General features: G+C 42.1%; 1 protein-coding gene and 1 long non-coding RNA gene across 3 annotated transcripts in view; one reads left to right on the forward strand and one right to left on the reverse strand.

Annotated features, from left to right (window-relative positions):
• Nucleotides 1-294: 294 nt before the first annotated feature.
• Nucleotides 295-6,183, reverse strand: LOC307040225. Of its 2 annotated transcripts, XR_013808450.1 has the most exons (4): nucleotides 6,153-6,183; nucleotides 4,286-4,427; nucleotides 3,185-3,983; nucleotides 295-1,414 (listed from the first exon to the last, which is right to left on the reverse strand). It is a non-coding gene; the product is annotated as an uncharacterized lncRNA (long non-coding RNA). The 2 variants fall into 2 exon arrangements; XR_013808451.1 differs by lacking the exon at nucleotides 6,153-6,183 and having other exon boundaries at nucleotides 4,286-5,552.
• Nucleotides 6,184-6,538: 355 nt separating this feature from the next.
• sf3b3 (splicing factor 3b, subunit 3) overlaps nucleotides 6,539-23,215 on the forward strand; it is a 46,866-nt gene continuing 30,189 nt past the window's right edge. Inside the window, 12 exon segments of the mRNA XM_079682854.1 lie at nucleotides 6,539-6,693; nucleotides 7,354-7,494; nucleotides 7,899-8,054; nucleotides 8,642-8,812; nucleotides 15,809-15,981; nucleotides 16,306-16,447; nucleotides 16,814-16,926; nucleotides 17,232-17,369; nucleotides 17,606-17,709; nucleotides 17,865-18,030; nucleotides 20,459-20,554; nucleotides 20,931-21,003. Coding sequence (XP_079538980.1) covers nucleotides 7,425-7,494; nucleotides 7,899-8,054; nucleotides 8,642-8,812; nucleotides 15,809-15,981; nucleotides 16,306-16,447; nucleotides 16,814-16,926; nucleotides 17,232-17,369; nucleotides 17,606-17,709; nucleotides 17,865-18,030; nucleotides 20,459-20,554; nucleotides 20,931-21,003 — 1,402 coding nt within the window. The 5' untranslated portion in view covers nucleotides 6,539-6,693; nucleotides 7,354-7,424.

Below are 23,215 nucleotides of genomic sequence, written 5' to 3' on the forward strand. Positions count from 1 at the left end.
ATAGTAATGCCTCCAACTAAAATATGTACATATAGTTTAGGATGTTGTGCATCCCTGGGAACAATCACTTCGGATCTTAAATAAATTGTTTGAGAAATATAGCTTTAGAAAAAAAAGTGGTTTTGTGGCACAACTTGCCCCCGGTGCGGGGTAGGTTTTGCCATTAGAGACAATACACTGGCGTAAATTGTGCCATTGATAATTGAAGTAAAACAGATCATTTTAATCTCACAAACAATAATGCTATATAAAAGCAAGACAAATTCAATACAAAATGATTTATTTAATGTTTATTTAAAGTTTTAACAACATCAAAGGCCACTTTTCTATAACAAGGCCTATGAACACCTAACATCCTACTTGTCCAATGCTGCAGGGAAATATGAACTTCTGTTCCCTTCTGGCTGTACCACCAAGTTTTGTGGTGTGGCCAATTTGCTTAAACAAGGCCTAGCGCCACATGAGCACATACTCGGAACAAAATTAAAATTCCAAAATGAGCACCTAATCATCTGCAAATCATCTGCATCTGAATCTCTTCACAGATTCGGCATACTACTGAACATCCCACTTGTCAATGCTGGAGGGGAATGTGAACTTATACTCCCTTCTGGCTGTACCACCAAGTTTTTGTGGTATGGGCCGTTTCTTGAACACATCACCTCTAGGGATGACCCCTTCATCATTCTCTCTAAATGTGAAGATGGGCTTTCTATCAACAGACCTCTTACAACTTTGCTTGAGAAATTTTGCACTGATCTAGTCACCTTCAACATTCTCCACCAATCCAACATAGTTATAGGATTTGGATTTTTTACCTGCAAACTTCACAATGACAAAGTCACCAGCAGACAGATCCTTGTCACCATCATCATCACTCTGGACATCTGAACTCTCATAATGAGTGGCATCGCTAAGTGGAATCGGAAAGTCACTCTCTTCTGAGCTACTGGAGAGCACTTTCTTTTTGGGCTTGGTTGGTTTTGACCCTTTCAGAGCCCCCTTCTTATTTCCACTCCTTTTCTTCTTTTCAGCCCGTTCCTTTTCTCTGCTGTGTGTCTTCTCCAGGCCATCTTCTGCCTCATCATTGGTGGTGGAGCTTTCTTCTGAGCTACTGTACACAGCTGTTTTCTTCTTGGTTTTGGTTTGATTTGCAGCTTTCAGAGCCCTTTTCTTCTCTCTTTCATTCTTTTTCTTTGTGAGCCTTCTCCAACTCCATCTTCTCAGGTGTGTCGGTCACGATTCTTGTTTTCACTTTATTTCTTACAATTTTTTTTTCTTTCTGTGGCTTTTGGCAAGGGAAGAATGACTTCTGGAGACACATAACCCAAGTGAGCAGAAGAACCAGATTTGTCACTTGATAAGTGCTCGGGATTTGTCAGAGTGGCAGGTGGCTCTCCTGGGTCTGGATCTGCTTCAAGGAAAGGAAAGGAACTTTATTGTCATTGAACACAGGGAACAACAAGATTACGTGGTCAGGTGGAGGGTAAGCCTGAGCCATGCCACTATGCGCACCGCCACTATTGGCCTACCAGCAGGGGCGGATCTAGACAAATATTCATGGGGTGGCAAGAGGGTGGCAGGAGAATTTCAGGGGTGGCATCCCCTGGCAGAAGTATGCTGATTTAATCGCAGTCATATCAATCAATGCTAACTTGGAAAGCCACAATATTGATATTCTAACTCAATAACATTAGGTGACTTTATTGTGGCACATCAGTAAAGCCTTAAATATAAATATATAAGGTGGCACACGTAATTTAATGAATTTTAACTGAATGAGTTGGTTTCACTCTTAGACCAGCAGGGGTACCAAATATGCAGACTGCTGCAATAAGTACATTAGTTAACTGTCTCATCAATGTTTGTCTGAATGAATATGATAATATTAACAATCATATTATTCCTATCAGCTGTCAATCACTGTTATGATTCACATATTCATTTATTATTAAATAAACTATATATTTTGGAGGAGTTAATGATGAACGTTCCTCAAGATGCTTGCTCACCCTCCTTCAAATTTGAAAGACCAGTAATTACTACTTTACTTAAAGAATCAAAGGAACAGTTCAGCGCCCGACAACTTCATTGCAAATAGTTACAACCTTGACTTTACATCAGAAAGAACAAACATTAAAGAAGTGAATAACTGCATCAATTTGGGTTAAAAAAAAACGTGTATTCAGCTAAAACATACATCGCTGCAGTTATTATCCAGTGGAAAGTCCTTACCTACTCGCCTAGTTAAATCAAAGTGGTTACTTTTTTTTGGCTGGGCAGTGTAGTTTTACACACCGTCTTATTCGACTTTCTCAGGACTTGAAACTGTTTTTTGGGGGCAGACCCCCACAAAGAAGAAACATATTATACACATGTAAGGTCATCTTCTTAAACAGTTTATTATTCTCATCGACTCATCCGTGAGCAGAGCATCAAGTTGGCATGCCTATAACAGCTGAATGTGGTGATTACCATCTTGATCAGCAAAACGCCACACAAACTTATTAAGATTTAAAGCTATGGTGCGTTTTGATTCAATGCTGAGTACAGCCAAACTTCTCTGTCATTGTAAACGGCAAACAGTTGCGGCGCCAGAGTGTTTTTGTTGGGTAATCTGTGGTAGGGCTAACCCATACAATGGTGGGGCTCAAGTCAGTATTTGCAATGTAATTACATACACGCTCCCCTTGACAGTGAAACACCACGCGTGAGGTTTAGATTATTTCCCTGTCTCAATTCAAGTTGAACTGTATGAAATAAAAAGGCACATTTGTCTTGTAGTAAATAAAAAAGGTGACCTGGAGCCAATCCTGCAATTTCCCCACAGGTGAAAGAGTTGACATGCTGAAAACCCAACCCCTGCAGGGGGTCTGGGAGATTTTTTGAAATACTAACATAAAATACACATTCTGGTACTCTCTTGAGAAGAAAAAAAAAAAAATCTATTACTCCACGACATATTTAAAAAATGAATGCCATTTTAGTTTTTGGTTACAAGGCTTGCGTCTTGTGCTGCATTCACTTGCACTCGGACATTAGAGATTTTCTCTCATAAATGTCCGATGAGCCACAACTTTTCTTTCAAAACAAGGCGGTGGCAAGGCATTTTTCTGAGGTGGCAGCTGCCACCGTGTGCCATCCCGTAGAACCGCCACTGCCTACCAGACTTTTTTTTAAATACCTGTGACATGTGTTGGCTCATGAGATGGTCCAGGCAGGTGAGCAGCTGCACTGGTGGAGGGCTCTTGTCCAGGCAGGTCAGCAGTGGCACTGGGTTCATCTTCTGGATTTGCCCTGTCTGTCACCATTGATGGTGCATAGTCTTCTTCCGGGAAGATGTCCCTGTTGAAAGGGTATATGCCTGTTGCTCTGAAACCTGAGGTTATGTTTGTTGGTGACATTGCAGAGAGGAACGCATGCTTCACAAGTTCCGAGACCTCATAGATCGATACGGTTCGCCCAGGATGTGATCGCATCCACCCATCCATCGCTCGGTTATAGTTTTGAGTGGTCCATAGACAGTTTTGTCTAATGGTTGCAAGCGGTGTGAGGTGTGAGGTGGCAGGGTGAGCATAATGACCCCATTCTCTTTAGCAATTGTCACTGACTTGAGTGAGATGTGAGACTCATGGTTGTCCAGAATGAGCAGGACTGGGTATGAGCAGGAATGAAGTGCTTCAGGAAGATGAGGAAGGCGTTTTCATTCATCCATCCAGACTTTGTACAATGAACAATGGAACCTGCTGGTGATCCATTGAGGAGGCTGTCCTTGAAGCGGACACGCGGGAAAATGAACATGGGTGGGACTGCATTTCCAGTGGCGTACTGCACAGGCCACAGTGACGAGCTCTCCTCTTTCAGCAGATGTTACTGAACCCACTTGTTTCTTCCCTTTCTCTGTGACAACCTGCTTGGGTGTCTGCAATGTCGTCACACCAGTTTCATCCATGTTGTACATCATGTGTGGAGGGAAGCTGTACCTGAAATGAAATAAAAGGTAGTGCTGATGATCAGAGACGTTTAAAGCAGTTTTAACATACTTGGATGTGGCTGTGTGTGTAAATGTCAACTCTGCTGCCGAGGACAGAAGACCCTCTAGAGATGCTGTGCCCTCTCGCCAGGCTGCCAGGCTACCTAGTCAGGGGGTGTGTGTGTGAGAGAGAGAGAGAGAGAGAGAGAGAGAGAGAGATAGTGTGTGTGTGAGAGAAAGAGAGAGGGGGGGGGGCTCGGAGTGTTCATGTGATCATATCAGCATGTCAAAGCCAGATGATTATTACGTTACCTGTCCATCACTTTAGAGAGATTATCAAAGAACTCCCCCACGTTGTGCTTATTAAAGGCAGTAGCTCTTCCAAGAGAGGTTGCTTCAGGAACGCGGCATGCCAAATGGTAGCGTGCTTTAAAGGCGTTGAACCAATCAGGTCCTAGAAAAGGTTAAAAGTTTATCAGCACATTGCAGTTTACATTCAGATAAGTTGAAGCTATCCGCTCCAAATAACTATCCAATAGCCTATACTTGATCTAACCTGCTTTTTCGTCTCTGGTCCAGCTGGCAGGCATGTCAATGCTATTTCTTTGTGAGAACTCAAAAGCCAGTTCACGGCATTTCATGACACCTATGCCATGAAACATTGCTGCTAGTGTCTTAATATGGTCAGCCAGCTCTTTCTCCATGTTCTCATTGAAGACTCGTTTGGCGACTGCTGTTCTTTCATAGCCTGGCTTTGTTACTTCTCCTATTTTTTTCTTATCCATATATCTTTTTATGGTCATCCTGCAGATCTTCATCTCCTTTCCAACCTGACGTATGGTCTTCCCCTGTTGCACCTCTTTCACTGCTCTTTCCAACTCCTCAAGAGGAGTTGAAACCCTGTCTGTCTTCCTTTTGTATTTGCGTGGCATGATGGATTTTGGTCTAAAATTAAGAATGTCACATAGTTTTAGTGATCAAATGTAAGAATTAGTGATGGCAGTTTGACACTGAAGCTTCGAACGGAGCTTCAACCCTGGACTTCCTATTCCATAGAAGCAGTGCTTCGAAGCTTGCTTCAAATCACGTGACATGTGACGTCCGAAGCAGCAACTGCTTCAAATCACGTGACATGTGACGTCCGAACCAGCAACTGCTTCATTTCCTGAATGAATCAACTCACTGGTTCGCCGTCCAATCAGGTGATTCAATGCACTGCCTCGTCTCGATTCTGACAGGTGACAGGTTGAAACAGTTTCACATTTGAGCGCTTCAACACTTTATAACCACTCTAAATAATGCGCAATGTGTGGGTTGTTGTCGTAGTTTGCATTGTTGCTGTTGAGTTGTTGTTGGCATTGTATTTTAATTGGATCATTATAGAGCAAGCCAGGAAGATAAATAGGTCGTTCTGGCTCGTGAAACACTTCGAAATGTGGAGAAGTTGTGAACAAAAAGACAATCAGTAATATAAAAACACTTTGATGGTCTAAGGAATTGATAGCCCAGTGGATAGAGCCGGCGGCTAGGATGCGGCGATATCCTCCGCGCAGCTGGTTCAAAGCTCGGAATAGTTCAACTTTTAATTGTAATACTTTAATAACTGATAAAAGGCCCTCTCCGCCCAAGTAAATGTCAAGCACTCTCGAGTCTCTTCTCAATAACCCAATTATCAATCTTTAATTGCAAATAGAACATGATATTCAGTCTTAGTGTGTGTGTGTGTATCGAATATTTTTCAAGGCAAAGATGCGTTAAAACCACTGCAGCCTTGCACTTCGCCAGGAGAGGTCGCTGTAACTGAAGCTTCGAGAAATGAACCTATTTCCGACACAATTGTCCAAGTGGTTCAAAGCTTCATTTTGCCATCACTAGTAAGAATACAATGTACAATAACAATAAAATACAATAAAGTAATATATAGTAAATAATCATAAGTTGCAGGCCCTTTGGCACAAATCACCCCAAGCCCACCATTTTGAAAAAAATGCATCCCCCAGCTGTTTTGAGCTAGCATCATGCTAACTGTATAGACTCATGGTGTAGCTTACGAAAGCACTAAAACATGTGTGAACTGTTTTCAAAATAAATTGTTCAAACACAGCAATCAAAAAACCTTGATCATAAAAATGTTACTTTGGAGGGCAAAAAATTGTTTTTTGAACTTAAATGTGCTTACCTCTCAAGCCATGTGTCTCCCTTCTTTGCAGGATGATTGAAATGGATGCCTCTTCAAAAATATGTGGTCACATGACCAACTTCTTCTATGGTTTTCTAGATAACAGGGGTGGCAATACTTGCCCCTTGGCACAAATTACCCCACTCTCCCTATAGTGCAATAACAGCTCTTCAATGTATTATCAAATGAGTTGGTCAGTAGGGTATGAAGGGTGAAATAATACCAAATATTGAATTGTAAACAAATTATGAAAAATACTATTTTCAGACATGTAAGAAATGCCTTTTTCTGTTCATGAAATATCCTCTTCCTGTTCTCTGATACTTTCTTCAGGTCTGTGTCGCCACCTGTTGGAAATGTGGTGTTATTACAGCATATTTGAAATGTCTATCAGGCACTGTGTAGACCACCTCTCATGACGACTTACTATTGACTGACGAAGGACCCACAAACGGCGGCTCATCGTTGAGTTTAATGGAAATTGTTAGTACAAATGATACTTTATCCATCTGAAATCTGAAACATCATAGATAAAACGCCGGTAAATATTGTATTGTACAATTCTACAGCCTTTTCTTATTCAGATGGGGGTTGTATGTGTGTGAAGTGTGCACGGCCTTAAGTAATATAGCCCTAAAAGAAACGATAGCGTCGGGAAAAAGTGGCGCTTTCTATGAATGGGCTCTCAGTCCGTTGAATGCATGTCAATAAGTGAGCTATATGGGCTAACTGCGTACACAGTTTTCGCCAACTTTAAGTGTCGAGGGTAAAGATGGGTACAATGGTGCTTCATTGGCTTTGCAACGAAGGAGCTAATTTGAAAACAACTGTAAACATTGATTACGAGGTCTCGCTTAGCGTAAAGTTCGTAGCCACTCTGCTAAGCTAACGTTAGCATTGCTTGTCGGTTATATGCATGTATTAAACTGAAAGCAACACTTAAGTTTGTGTTCAGCACATTTTTAACTCACTGTTAACGGCTATGCTATAACAATGATTTTGTTTTGGGAACCCAAGTATTTTGAATACCGTTCTACTTCCTCAAATGTTATTAATGTTATTAAATTAATTTTAGTTTACATGTCACTTTTAAAGTCAACACATTGTAAAGTATCATTTAAAACACTCCACTTGAATTCAACTGTTATAATATTAATGAAGATATTACCTTTTGGACTCAAACTTCCTTCTTTCTCTACAGTTTTGAGCTGGGCTTAGTGCTCTTTTTGCAGCCCCTGAGGATCCTGGTGGGAAAACCACAGAAAGGGAGCCATGTTTCTGTACAACATCACCCTGCAGCGTGCCACTGGCATCACTCATGCCATCCATGGGAACTTTTCAGGTTAGTTGCCTTCTTTTCGTTTTTGGGTTTCTGCATTTCCCAACACTTAAAATGTATGGACTAGAAGTACAATACATGGCTTCTCCTTGAATCAATCATTCTAGAGCAAAACACTTGACCTTAAAATGATCCAGATGTCTGAGTCCATGGGGGACAGAGTTGTCTGATAACTGAATATAATATGTGTAAAATAGACCTCTCTTTGCATCAGTTTCTGTTTTAGTTTTTAAATAAGCGTCCTAGTTCATTCTCCTATCCATTTGGGTAGGTTGCCTGTCCATCATTCTGCACATATCCTCTATGCCTGTCATTTTACTTGCTTTGCCATATCTAGCCTCCAATTACTATATGTATACATGGCGGACGCATGCTGAATGCTGAAAATACTTTGTTCATCTTGGTAGGAACCAAGATGCAGGAGATCGTTGTTTCCAGGGGAAAGATCATAGAATTATTGCGGCCAGATGCCAACACGGGAAAGGTTCACACTCTGCTCACAGTGGAGGTGTTTGGTATCGTCAGATCCCTGATGGCCTTCAGACTCACCGGAGGAACCAAAGGTACGTAGCAAAACATGGACTCTATAGTAAGGACACCCTGACGGCCCGTCCACACGGCGGCATGCGTTGAAGCTTCAACGCTTCTGCCCATTCACTTTGAATGGGGTGACGTCACACTTTGCCGAACTGCATTGTGGGAGCTTCGTGTTGCTCGCTTCAAAAGTTGAGCAATGTTCAACTTTTGAAGCTTCGACAGAAGCGTCAGCCAATCAAATCATATGCCAGTACAAGCTCTAGCCAATCAAACCGCGTGCTTGTGTGTCCGGGGCGGGAGATTCATGTGATTGGTTGTTGAGCTTCATACACGCCCGCCGGCAAGCTTCAACGCATGCCACCGTGTGGACGCTGCGTTAGAGGAATACTTTTTAATGAAATAGAATTGCATATGTGCCTAGTTAGCTACTGGTTTCACATTCACTCACTGAAGGGGAAACATTTCTCTCTCTTTCCAGAGATCCAACGTTTACATTTATGACCTTACAAATTGTATATACATTGATAAAGGCTTAGTGGAAGCACATTCTTTAACTGAATTTACTATCTTTTGTTAAATTGTTTTGTTTATGTGTGTTCTTGTATGTTTACAGACTACATTGTTATTGGTAGTGACAGTGGACGTATTGTCATCCTGGAATATCATCCATCAAAAAACATGTTTGAGAAGATCCACCAGGAAACCTTTGGAAAGAGTGGCTGCAGACGCATCGTCCCCGGACAGTTCCTGGCCGTGGACCCAAAAGGCAGAGCTGTGATGATAGGTATGAAGAACTCAATATTTTAAAGGTCCCATGTCATGGCCATTTCTACTGATCATAATTCCATTGTTGAGGTATAATAAAATACATTTACAGTGGGGCAAAAAAGTATTTAGTCAGCCACCAATCATGCAAGTTCTCCCACTTAAAAAGATGAGAGAGGCCTATAATTTTCATCCTGGGTATACCTCAACTATGAGACAAAAGGAGAAAAAAAAATACAGAACATCACATTGTCTGATTTTTAAAGAATTTATTTGCAAATTATGGTGGAAAATAAGTATTTGGTCACCTACAGACAAACAAGATTTCTGGCTCTCACAGACCTGTGACTTCTTCTTTAAGAGCCTCCTCTGTCCTCCACTTGTTAACTGTATTAATGGCACCTGTTTGAACTCGTTATCAGTATAAAAGACATCTGTCCACAACCTCAAACAGTCACACTCCAAACTCCACTATGGCCAAGACCAAAGAGCTGTCAAAGGACACCAGAAACAAAATTGTGGACCTGCACCAGGCTGGGAAGACTGAATCTGCAATAGGTAAGCAGCTTGGTGTGAAGAAATCAACTATGGGAGCAATTACTAGAAAATGGAAGACATACAAGACCACTGATAATCTCCCTCGATCTGGGGCTCCTCGCAAGATCTCACCCCGTGGGGTCAAAATCATCACAAGAACGAGCAAAAATCCCAGAACCACACGGGGGGACCTAGTCAATGACCTGCAGAGAGCTGGGACCAAAGTAACAAAGGCTACCATCAGTAACAAACTAAGCCACCAGGGACTCAAATCCTGCAGTGCCAGACTTGTCCCCCTGCTTAAGCCAGTACATGTCCAGGCCCGTCTGAAGTTTGCTCGAGAGCATTTAGATCAGGGGTCACCAAACTTTTTTCTCTGGGGGCCACATTATTGTTCCTGACTGTGATGGGGGGCCGGGGCCGAGTCAGCTCATTGTGTAGAAGAGATTACTAGCCCGGCACCGCCATCCCCACTACTACTTCCACACTACTTTATCAACACTTGATTCCTGTCACATATTTGTTTACCATCTTTACTAGTGGTTTACAAAAGTAGCAACTGAGTCTTCACACTTTGCTTTAATTTGAAATACCACAGATATTCCATTTATTTGTTTTCTAATAAAAATAACATCAAAGCTGTCAAGGTAAGAAACATCTGCCTAGTTGAGGTGATTGACACTGGCAAAGGTGAGTTCAAAATTATAAATTATAGGTAGGCCTGATGATGATAATAATAATAATAATAATAATAATTGTGTGCAGCACTTAATAAAGGTCAAATAAATAGGCCTATAAAATAAATAAAAAACATCAAAATTATAATAACATGAGTAGGCTAATAAAACTAGCCAACTCTTATGCCTATCCAGGTGAGCATGTTCAGTTAACATTTTGTTTAGGTCAAGGTTAAAAGGACATGAGCAGTGTAGGCTCAAAACTAAAGCACAACAATAATACAGAATAATGGCAATCAAAATCAGTAGCCTATATGTAGGTGAGCTGGATTTGTACTTGTTGATGAATTGTGCTGTCTTTGGGATGGGATCAGCAACAGCAATCTCCTCTCCTCACTTCAGAGTGTCTTCTGGAGCCCTGGCATGGAGGGATGACGGATTGAACACAAGAAGCACCATATTCAGTAAATGGCAAGACATGCTGCTGTCTGCTTTTCTCTGTGACATAATTTTACAACATATGTAGCAAATTAAAAAGAGCCTTCACATTTCATATTTATAGCAATTAAAATCAGTAATTGTTAAAATCAGTGTGCTTACCGTATCAGTGTGAACTGTGTGTTTGCTTCTGGCTGATGAGAAGTTCAATGTCTGGTTGCAGTCTAGTGGTAGCCAGTCTCAAGGTCTGATGCAAGTGTTTATCTGTGAGTCTGTTCCTTGTTGTATTCTTGGTTTGCTTCATGCGGGAAAAGGTTTGCTCACAGATGTAGGTGCTGCCAAAAACTGTGGACATCTTCATTGCATGCTGTTTGATGTTTGGGTATGTTTCCCCTGGGAGCGAAGCATAGAACTCAATGAGACTGTCAGGCTTGAACGCATCTTTAAGGATTTTCTGCAACTCGGCTAGTTCAAACTGAAGAGAGGGATGGGCATCATTTATGTCGGCAGCAAAGGGGTTATGGAACAAACGTATTGCTTTACCGTTGACATGAAGCTCACGGAACCGCACACTGAACTGCCCCTGCAGCATTTCCAGTGCATCCTTGCACTTTTCGACTGGGAACGGGACAGGTGGTTTCTCAGCGCAGTAGCTCTGGGTGGCAGGGAGATGCGTAAAGTCCAGCTTTTCGACATGTCTCACAAGCAGCACTAGTTTGACCTCGAACGCTTTGATGTGGGAATACAGGTCACTGATTAGCTTCCCTTTGCCTTGGAGCTGCACGTTAAGGTGGTTCAACATTTCAGTCACATCTGTTAAAAATGCGAGGTCCCATTTCCATTCTGGCTCGGTCAGCTCTCGTACCGTTTCACCTTTAGACTGCAGGAAGGTGTTGATTTTGGGTAGCAGGTCATAGAAACGGCGCAACACTTTGCCTCGGCTTAACCACCGGATTTCTGTGTAGTACAGCACATCCTCGTAGGCAGACTCAAGCTCGGAGAGGAAGGCCTGGAACTGTCTGTGTTTCACACCATTTTTTCGGATGTAGTTGACACAGTGCACAACCACCTTCATAACAGACGCCCACTTCAAAACTTTGCAGCATAGGGCTTGCTGGTGAATCAGACAGTGGACTTGTAGTGGGGGGGTGAGAGCTCGTTCCTCGAATTCGCTGTTCAAGCGCCCTACTAGCCCCCTTGTCGTGCCAACCATACTAGGTGCGCCATCCGTAGTGATGCTGGCAAATTTACACCAGTCTAGACCCAACTCTTCCATTGTTTTGCACACTTGGACAAAAATATCCTCTCCTGTTGTAGTTCCTTTGAGGCTTTTTAGTGCTGCCAGCTCCTCAGACACTTCAAAGCTTTCGCTAATCCCACGAATAAAAATGAGCAGTTGTGCTGTGTCCTGCACATCATTGCTCTCATCCATGGCCAAAGCAAAAAACTTGAATTGTGACGCTTTCTCGTTCAGCTGCTCATAAACGTTGTCCCCCAATTCTTCTACTCGCCTGGTCATAGTAGTCGCGGAGAGACTCACACCGTTGACTGCCTCTCTCTTGTCGGGACACACCTCCTCGGCCACAGCAAGGATGCATTTTTTTACAAAGTCCCCATCAGTGAAGGGCTTCCCATGGGTAGCTAGTATGTGAGCTACCTTGAAGCTAGCTCGAACAGCAGCGTGGTTTACCTGGGTTTGGCGAATGAATGTTTGTTGTTGTGCTGCCAGTCCGCCTTTCATTCTGCGAATTCTGTCTGCTCTTGCTTGCCCTCGCAAGCTAGCAAAGTCACTGTGGCGGGTTTCGTGGTGACGACGAAGATTATATTCCTTGAAAACCGCCACACTCTCTTTACAGATAATGCAAACGGCACGGTCCTTATACTGAACAAAAAAATTGTCGTTGTTCCACTGTTCTTTGAAAATTCTGCACTCTCTATCAACTTTTCGTTTAATGTTAGCCATTTTTGCTGTCCTGAACACTGACAGTTCTCTACACGTGCGTTGTCTGTCACTCACTTGATCTCCAAGATGTCGGGTGACGACAATTCGGCAAATATAGTGCATTTTATTTTATAACTAAATATAATTGTTTTAACTGAAACCAAATCAACAAAATACCAAACGCAGACATGTTATTATTTTCCAAAAATCAATTTGAAAAAAAATAAGCCATGACGACTTTTGGGGATTTGCCTCATAGGGCCGGTTCAAGTAGTGGGGGGCAGAGGGGGTGGGGGCCGGTCAAAGGGGGGTGGCGGGCCGGATCCGGCCCCCGGGCCGTAGTTTGGTGACCCCTGATTTAGATGATCCAGAAAAGGATTGGGAGAATGTCATATGGTCAGATGAAACCAAAATAGAACTCTTTGGTAAAAACTCAACTAGATGTGTTTGGAGGAGAAAGAATGCTGAGTTGCATCCAAAGAACACCATACCTACTGTGAAACATGGGGGTGGAAACATCATGCTTTGGGGCTGTTTTTCTGCAAAGGGACCAGGACGACTGATCCGTGTAAAGGAAAGAATGAATGGGGCCATGTATCGTGAGATTTTGAGTGACAACCTCCTTCCATCAGCAAGGGCATTGAAGATGAAACGTGGCTGGGTCTTTCAGCATGACAATGATCCCAAACACACCGCCCGGGAAACGAAGGAGTGGCTTCGTAAGAAGCATTTCTAGGTCCTGGAGTGGCCTAGCCAGTCTCCAGATCTCAACCCCATAGAAAATCTTTGGAGGGAGTTGAAAGTCCGTGTTGCCCAGCGACAGCCCCAAAACATCACTGCTCTAGAGGAGATCTGCATGGAGGAATGGGCCAAAATAGCAGCAACAGTGTGTGAAAACCTTGTGAAGACTTACAGAAAACATTTGACCTCTGTCATTGCCAACAAAGGGTATATAACAAAGTATTGAGATGAACTTTTGTTATTGACCAAATACTTATTTTCCACCATAATTTGCAAATAAATTCTTTAAAAATCAGACGGTGATTTTCTGCATTTTGTTTTTCTCATTTTGTCTCTCATAGTTGAGGTATACCTAGGATGAAAATTACAGGCCTCATCTTTTTAAGTGGGAGAACTTGCACAATTGGTGGCTGACTAAATACTTTTTTGCCCCACTGTACATTGTGCAATTTTCCAAACTCACATTGGTTTCTCATACAGCATCTCTGTATAGTATGTGTATTCACTCTCTGTCCTAAACGGCTTGTTGGAGCTCCTGCCCCCCCCCCAACCCCCCCCCCTTCCCTGTGAGCCCAGTGGCCGTCTGCGAGACACCACGGAACTCAGCCTGGACACACACACAAACACACACACACACACACACACACCACACACACACACACACACACACACACACACACCCCCAGCCTGGCTGGGAGTTTGTGTGCCCAGGCTGAGTTCCGCGGTGTCTCGCAGACCCCACTCCACTGAGCCAGCTCACAGTGTACCGTATGGAAGCAAACAAGAGACAGAAGTATTTTTAATTTGATCAGACACCGAATTTATAGCATTGAAAATAATTACTTTGAAAATCATGTATCTGAATTGTTTTGCTCCGAATTTACCTATTCGAAATAAAAATTTTAAAAAAATGTGAATGTTCAAATTCAGAACACTTACCTTTTTCCTTTTCGTTATTTCAAGCGATAAAAACTATCTATCTTCTCTCGAATTATTCATATTTGTGGACGCCCTCGGCTCGCGTTCAGGGCGTCCCGAGCCGGATAAGGGATAAAGTTGAAACTGTTAGAACAGGTCGCTCGGATACTCGCTCTCGGAGCTGCAAAGCGTGATGTGCAGTGAATGTTTCAAAGTGACTCTTTCGCAATATTATTTAATAAATCGTTTAGCTATCTAGCATACATTGTCATTGGCTTCTAACGTTAGCTTTAGCCTTCGTTTTGTAATTGATTTTTTCATTGGCATAATGTTACGTGCCATCACATGTCAATATTGATATGTTTAAATTCTATGTTAAGGGTATAAACCAGGGGTAGGGAACCTTTTTCCTCTCAAGGGCCATTTCAATTTTTCCAACATCCTCTGAGGGCCGTACAAATTATTGACCTCTGCTTAAAAATAATAAAATCACAGCCCATTAATTTCGCCTTTCTTTCATGCTGTGCAAAGAAAAAGCAACCTCTTAATCCAGATATCGTACCATGACTCACGTATCCATGCACGTGCACGGTTGTGACATGACAGCCAAAACAGAAAGATATGGACACAAGATGTGTGCAAATGTATTTAGTTTCCTATCCATGTGGACATGATTTAAGTGGTGGGGGGACCTAACCTCCTCTAGGGGGGTCCGGGGTCATGCTCCCCCGGGAAGATTTTTTTTTAAATGTTGAAGTGAATCTGGTGCACTTTGAGAGCAACATTAAGAGATCTATGGATACATCTCTCAACACCCATATGAAACAGAACTGTAAGCAGATTTATTTTTTCTTTATGGATATTTTACAAATCACCCTTTCAAACTGTATTCTTGTTTATTAATAACAACTTTTTTTTTACCGTCATATAGTATTTAATACCTGTTAACTTTATTCTCTTATTTTTTTGTAACTATAATGATCATGTACATATGTGCCTTTACCTCACTGGTTGGAGAAAAAGATTCTTATATTCGTTAGCATAGCTAGCTAACCAGATGCTAATAACAACAAAGTTATTGACTGTATGATCAGAATGACGGATGAACAGATCGCCACTGGGCTTTCAACTAAAGACACAGCCACGCAAAAACTGCGGCATGTGTACGGCTCCTTATGGGTACTGCAATTTTTGGAAGTGCCGGAGCCGCGTTCTGGTGCTCTCCGTTAGAACTGCACCCCTATCAGAAGAGACATATACCACGTGATGACACGTTAGGTTTCTGTTGTGTTCAAGGACCCTGACCTTGGCCAGGAAAAACAGGCACTCGCTTGTTTTTTTGCAGTCTAGATTTCTTAAATTTTTTAATTTTTTGCTTGTGTTTATAAATTACCTCGAGGGCCGTACCATATTGTCTCGCGAGCCGTATACGGCCCAGGGGCCGCAGGTTCTCCACCCCTGCTATAATGAGAGTTGGGAGAAGTATTCAGATCGTGTGGAAGTACCAGAGTGTAGGAAAAATGTTACAAGTAAAAGTCCTGAAATCAAAAAGTTACCCATGTAAATGTACCAAAGTATTAGTGTCAAAATCTACATAAAGTACCAAAAATACATGATTATTGATGTATTAATCTGATCTCAAAGCAGGTAAAGGTGCAGCTAAATCATTGTCACCTTTTTAATACCTGATGACTTTGCATCCCTGAACCTTGATCTAAGTAGAATAAGACTTTACCATGCAATATTTCTCTCCCCTGTTTAGGAGCGACAGAGAAACAGAAGCTGGTTTATATTCTGAACAGAGATGCAGCTGCGAGGCTCACCATTTCCTCTCCACTGGAAGCCCACAAAGCCAACACACTGGTGTACCACGTAGTGGGAGTCGACGTCGGCTTTGAAAACCCCATGTTTGCCTGCCTGGAGATGGACTATGAGGTAAGGTCGTGAAAAGTCAAGGTTAAGCCTTTATAAGATAACGCCCAGTGGCCTGTGTTGCAGACATGATGAGATTCTCATGTCTCTTCTCTGACTATCTCTGGAGAAAGATTGAACCTCTCTGATCTCAGCACACAAGTTCAATGCCTACTTTTAACAAATATTGCTGACTAAACTGATGCTGTAAGATTTTCTTTTTACCTTCTTGTTTCATTAAAATCAACTACCACTCGCATAGTTTGTATACTGAGCGTAACAATGGCCTAATTTTTACACTTTTTTCCGAACTCCTCCTCATCCCGCGTGTTATTTTCTTTTTTCTAGGAGGCTGACAGTGACCCGACAGGAGAAGCTGCCGCCAACACGCAACAGACGCTCACCTTTTACGAGCTGGACCTCGGGTTGAATCACGTGGTGCGAAAGTACAGTGAGGCTTTGGAAGAGCATGGAAACTTTCTCATCACTGGTGAGCATTTTGGACCATGTGGTTTGCACTCTAGGGATAAAATTGGTCTATTTAGAAAATGCAACGTTTGTTTCTAGAAGAATCTATTTAGAGTTCTGGCTGGCCTGTTGGATAAACCATCATTTAAACCCATATAAAACTGTTGTTGATATGATGAGTTTGTCATGTCTCTTCTCTGACTTACAATGGAGAAAGATTAAACACCTCTGATCTCAGCACCCCCACATTCAGGGGCAAGTTAAAGTAGGAATAGGAGACCTTGGATTCGAACACGGAGCACATACTGCTTAAGGATTCCAGCTGTTTTCACCGCAGTCCTCATGATTTAAAAAAATAGCCTAGGTCACTAAACACTCCTCTCTTTAGTTCCTGGTGGTTCGGATGGTCCCAGTGGAGTTCTGATTTGTTCCGAAAACTACATCACCTACAAGAACTTTGGAGACCAGCCTGACATCCGCTGTCCCATCCCGCGACGCAGGGTGAGTCTTAACAATAGAAACAAAAGAACTCTATACATGTTACACAATAAACTATCCATTGCTAGTTTTGTTGAGTCTATTTCACTACAACTTCCTACAGCATGGCAACAAGATGTGAAACTTCTCTTGGTCTCTTCTCTTTTCTAATTCAGGATATCATTTAAGTAGTGATTTACTAATAATACAGCCCTATAATTTCCTTTTTTACTCTTTTTTTGGAAGCTGTGTTTGGTCTTCTTTCTTTTTTTCTCTGCATGCACATTTATTTGACTCTTCTCCTTTTCCTAATCTCTTCCATCCTGCAGAACGACCTGGATGACCCGGAGCGCGGCATGATTTTTGTCTGCTCAGCAACTCACAAGACCAAGTCCATGTTCTTCTTCCTGGCCCAAACTGAGCAGGGAGACATCTTCAAGGTTACGCTGGAAACAGATGAGGAAATGGTGAGGAAAGATAAAGATTGGATGCATACCCACTTCTTTATGTGACTAATTCTTTGGTCAATTTTAGAGTGAGACAAACCCTGTAGTACAATGCATTTTCACCCGATGAAGCATAATTGTAATACCACACATATCTTCACAAAATAAATTAAAACCTCTGGATTAATTTAGTGAATACTTTTTTATTGTTTTACCTTAAATCTGTATGTTTATAAGGGCTTTGTGTTATTTCTCAGGTCACAGAAATCCGGCTGAAATACTTTGACACAATCCCCGTGGCAACAGCCATGTGTGTCCTGAAGACTGGCTTCTTGTTTGTGTCTTCAGAATTTGGCAACCAGTAAGTAAATTGTCAGAATTAAGTCCGTCTTAACTTTTTTTATGATAATGTCTGTTACTTTTGTAAGACTATAACTTACAACCATTCAGAATTTTTCTCTTTCATTTTTTTGCTTTTCTATTTTTCTCATAATGTGCAACTTTTTTTCCCTTTAGTTACCTTTACCAGATTGCTCACTTGGGTGACGATGACGAGGAGCCCGAGTTCTCCTCTGCAATGCCCCTGGAGGAGGGAGACACCTTCTTCTTCCAGCCCCGCCCCCTCAAGAACCTCGTGCTGGTGGACGAACAGGAGAACTTATCCCCCATCATGACCTGTCAGGTTAGTGTGTTAGCGTGACCCACACAAAGTGTGTGATCACAATTTTATGTTCATCATCATCATCTTTATTTAAAGAGACTCTTGGTACATTATTACAAGACAAACATCACTCAAATATAAATTTAAAAAGGCAGTTATACCAATGTTTCCACAGAGGTGACTGGTGTCGTACAGCACTGAGACACGGATTTGAAAGCAGCATAATGACAGAGTTATGAGTAACATTCAATCGACAGATGAATTTGTACATCAGATTTCTCAAAAGAGCATGGAACGTGTTGACTCGTGCATTACAAGACATTTCACGTGCTCTGCACCACCTTGGTTTTCTAAGCAGTATACGCATATTTCAATCAATCAATCAATGTTTATTTATATAGCCCAATATCACAAATGTTACATTTGTCTCAGTGGACTTCACAGTTTGTACAGAATATCAGTATGACAATACGACACCCTCTGTCCTTACACCCTCACATCGTACAAGGAAAACCTTCCAGAGAAAACCCACAGTTTAAAGGGAAAAATGGGAGAAACCTCAGGGAGAGCAACAGAGGAGGGATCCCTCTCCCAGGACGGACAGACGTGCAATAGATGCCGTGTGTAAATTGAAAAGATAATACATTTGCAACATAGGTAGTCCGAATGTTTGGAAATGCATGTGTGTATAATAGGAAGATGAATCCACGAGCATATCCATCCAGGACTTATGATCCAGGACCACAGCCACGACTCAAGATCCAGGACTCGCGATCCATGACACAGGACCGCAGGATCATCCATGACTCCGGATCCCGGCGTATATAGACACCAAAAAGAAAGACATTTGGGGAAGCTGGGTTAATCGGAACATGAGAGTACACAGGTATAGACAGAGAGAAGGAAGAAGTAAGATGTCCCCCGACAAACTAAGCCGATATCAGCAAAACTAGGGGCTGAATCTAATCAGCCCTAACTATAAGCTTTATCAAAAAGGAAGGTCTAAAGTGCACTCTTAAAAACGGATAGGGTGTCTGCCGTCCGAACACAAACTGGAAGCTGATTCCATTTATATTTAATATCATTTTAGAAACCTGTTTAACAATGGGCAGTAGATGGCAGGGTAAGACTGCCATAAAGGGGTTTGTTGTGATTTGCGCATGCCGTAAACGGACTGATGTGGAGATGGAGCTGCCGTTGGCTTGCCATTCTGGCAAGACCCGCCAAATGAGCAGCTAAGAATTTGGTTGTTCATCATTTCTCCTGTTTTGCAGGAATACTATCTGTCATCGCGCCCTGCATAGCGGGGCCTGTTACATTAGCGTGCACTTGCGCCCATACAGAGAGCCGTATTACTCTACCTGAGGCCTGTACTACGAAGCTGGTTCAACCTAACCTGGATATGTTTGAGTTAGCCGGTTGGCCTAATCCAAAACATACGCGCTCTCGCTAAACGGTACTACGACGCGGGTTATCAAGTGGATCGCTCAAGCCAGCCGTGTCCTATCTAGTTCGGTGCGCGTTCACATGAAAGGGGTGGTATTTGGAGCATTCGACCAATCACAAACATAGACAAGCTCACTGACAGCGCAGCGCGTCATACTTCCTGAATGAAAAGTGAACTTTAATATTATTCAAATATGAAGAAGTTAAACTTTAAACATCCATGACTTAAACACTTTATCCAGGATAAAAGCCACATAGCTGCACCTGCAAGGTGAATACAGCTGGTAACAGAACAAGTGTTTGAAACATTAACAGGTTTATGATATCACTGCCCCGTCTAAGACACGATCTGACTTTAATTACATTTGACTCGAGTATTTCGTCAACTCAATGTGTTGCTTAAAATAATACTTCTGCATACAGTATGTGACACTGTAAGTGTTGCACGGCCAGATACGGCTCAGCTGACTCAGATAAGGATGTGATATGCCGCAGACTGCACTGTTACTTTGATTCGGTTACTTATGTTGTGGCAGATATTTAATTAAGCTTTCTTAACGCTAATGTTATAATAGTCAGATTGCTCTGAAGATGGGGGGGGATATTCTATTCATTTTCACGTTCAAACAGTCTTTGATTTTTGCCGGCCGTCTTTCCTGCAACGGCAGCTTTTCTGTATTTCCTTTATCCTGTAATATGACTTGATCGCTTTAAACTCTGCACACTGAGCTCTGATTGGTCAGCAGGCAGTGCTTTCACTGAGTTGACCCCTTAGTCTGCAACCTAACCTGCTCCGGGGCAGGTTAGCCGCACAGCATAAGTTACCATGGAGCTCTAGCCCGCTAAAAAGAGAACCAGCGTCGTAAGACCGGAAACCCCGAGTTTTTCCTGAAGTTAGCCGGCTTAGCGAAAATCCTGCTTCATAGTACAGGCCTCTGAAGACTTTTTTGATTGGTGTCTTTGTTTCCTGGCTCATTGTCTACTTCCCTCCTGTTTTTGACAGATTGCTGATTTGGCCAATGAAGATACACCACAGTTGTACGTTGCCTGTGGACGAGGACCACGGTCTACTCTGAGGGTCCTTAGACATGGACTGGAGGTACACACCAAACACACAACTACATAATAGCGTCATAAAAGCGTCTTTGGGTTCAAGAAAAGCGCTATAGAAATATAATTTATTATTATTATTATAATAACATGTAACATTAAATAATAGACGCACGTACACACAGCTGTCTGAAAAAGTGATGAGTATGTTCATGTCTCTTCTCTGATTTAAAACTGAAGAGTTTTTCGATTGCTCTGATTTCAGCACAGAAAATGTGTTTTTACATAATGCGCTTTCCCCGCTGTAAGTTGATTACAAACCAATCAATTACTGGTTGTTTACTGCACCAACTTTCATAATGTGATATTTGATGAACACTAAACTCCTTTTACTTCTTTCTCCACGTTCTGTCCATCTCTATCAGGTATCAGAGATGGCTGTGTCTGAGCTGCCCGGTAACCCTAATGCTGTGTGGACAGTACGCAAACATGTAGAAGGTAACACTTTTTTCCCGTTGTACTCTTTTTTTTTTTTTTTATGAAACAATTATACTCCGCCTTTTTGCAACTAAGAAATTGTCACCATATAGCCTGACCAGCAGAGGGCGCTCTTACAATACTGTGGCCAGCAATGTGGTATGACACAAGCAGCTTCTGCTATGTCAACCTTAGGTTCAAATTAAGCGAAAATCCAGCCACTGTAGTAAATACAGCTGTAGTCAAGAAATGTGACTGCAATTTTCCCTTATGTTTAAATCTATACAAATAATCTCTGAACTATAAAACATCACAAAAAATGAAAGTTACCAACGTAGACCACCATTTTCTGAGCAACTCAAAGTAGACAAACACTTACAAAACGTACATTTGTAAAACTAGGGATGCTCATATAAGCAGGGGTGTACATAACTGGTACGCATGCGCGGAAAAAAATCAGAAATTCGTAACGTCACTTTTGTCACTGCGCGCCTTTGCGTACCTGATAGGTCATCAAAACAGAACACATATTTGGTCTACACCTGTTTCTTGTCAACTCTCAATGGAGTAAACTACTGTCAAAAACACCAAAATACATTAGGCAGCCACTTTGGCGTTTCGCTCCCTGCAAAAATCTCCGGACTTTATTGTACTGATAACATTGAGCCGACCCGCGCAGGCCATAACCGACGGACCTGTGAAGCAGAGGCTTAGATCACCGCATGACAGAGTTGTTCACCGTGTGCACAGACGGGTTTCTTGTTAACTTTGGTATGTATGAACAACATAATTGCACCAAAACTATGTCAAATGGCTGCTGAGGGAGACTCCCCTGTGCACACTCTGTGCCCCGCGCACACACTGGAGAACTGCGCCAAATCAGCTGATCACAACGTTCGCGCGCCGTGGTCAAGCTGCTGCAGTTTTATTTACAACAAGGTGGAGCAAAACACACAGGTGCAAACTTAGGGTGTTAATGGAAGAGTTTGAAATCAGACAGAGGTGGAAGAAGTACTAATCTCTTGTGTAGGAATTCATAATGTTACTCAAGGAAAAGTAGAAAAGTATGATCATCAAAATATAGTTAAAGTCGCGACAGTAAAAGTAGTCATTGTGCAGATTGGTCCATTTCAGAATAACATATGATATGTTTTATAATGATTGATCATTAAAGTGTTCTCAAAGCTGGTAAAGGTGCAGCTAGTTTGAATTACTTTTGTACTGCAGCGTAGCTTGTGGATTTACTCCAGGTGGAACTAAAGTCTGATTTAACACTTGATTATATTTCACATCATTCACCCAGATCTGTGAAGTAACTAAAGGTATTAAAAACATGTAGTGGAGTAAAAGTACATAATTTACCTCTGAACTGTAGAGGAGTAGAAGAACAAAGTAGCATAAAATAGAAATACTCAAGTAAAGTACAAGAATCTCAAAATTGTACCTAAGTACAGTATTTGAAGAAGTGTACTTCGTAACTTCCCACATCTGAAATCCGATATGACTTCAAGTCATGTGATAATTTCTTAGTATTTGATCCTTCAACTTGGCCTCAGGAAATGCAAGGACTTCACAGTTTTGGCAACAAGTTTTGGAGAAAGCTAATTGGAGGCTTAAACAGAGACGGAGAGGTGCATCTGCAGCATCTTCATCATCTACCATGCAAGAAGAGGAACTAGAGGACAGTGAAGGAGACACTGAGGAGGACAGTGAGGAAGACTGCACTTATTAACACCACACTTTGTGTGGCGTGAGTACCGAACGCTGTCTCCTGGTACTCATCTGAGTAACTCACTAAAAAAGTTATGTGCACCCCTGCATATAAGAATATTTTGCGAGCCCCTGGCTAACTGATCCTTAATCGAGAAGATGAATGCCTTCATGGGTTCTGTTTGAAGTGCCTAACAACTCGCGTAGCCGCATTGATAATCCATGGGAAAATGGAGCAGCCCCTATTTAGACCCTCGCAGAATTTACTGCAAAATGGCGCAGATTTTTAAAAGGCCGCATATTTATCAAAAGGCCGCATAATCCCCGCATTTTTCCACACAAAGTTGAGAAGAAAAAAAGTTAACTCGTCTTGACGTGAAGTAGTGATGATGATGACGCGACGTCATCAGCTCGCGCATCACAGAAGGTAAACAGCACCGTAGAGTGAACGTGTGGAACTCACACGAAAGAGAAAACACCAAGATGAAAAAATCTGATCCATCTCATTTACCGACGAACATTT

This window comes from Notothenia rossii, assembly GCF_949606895.1.
Source record: "Notothenia rossii genome assembly, chromosome: 5".
NCBI classification, from domain to species: Eukaryota; Metazoa; Chordata; class Actinopteri; order Perciformes; family Nototheniidae; genus Notothenia; species Notothenia rossii.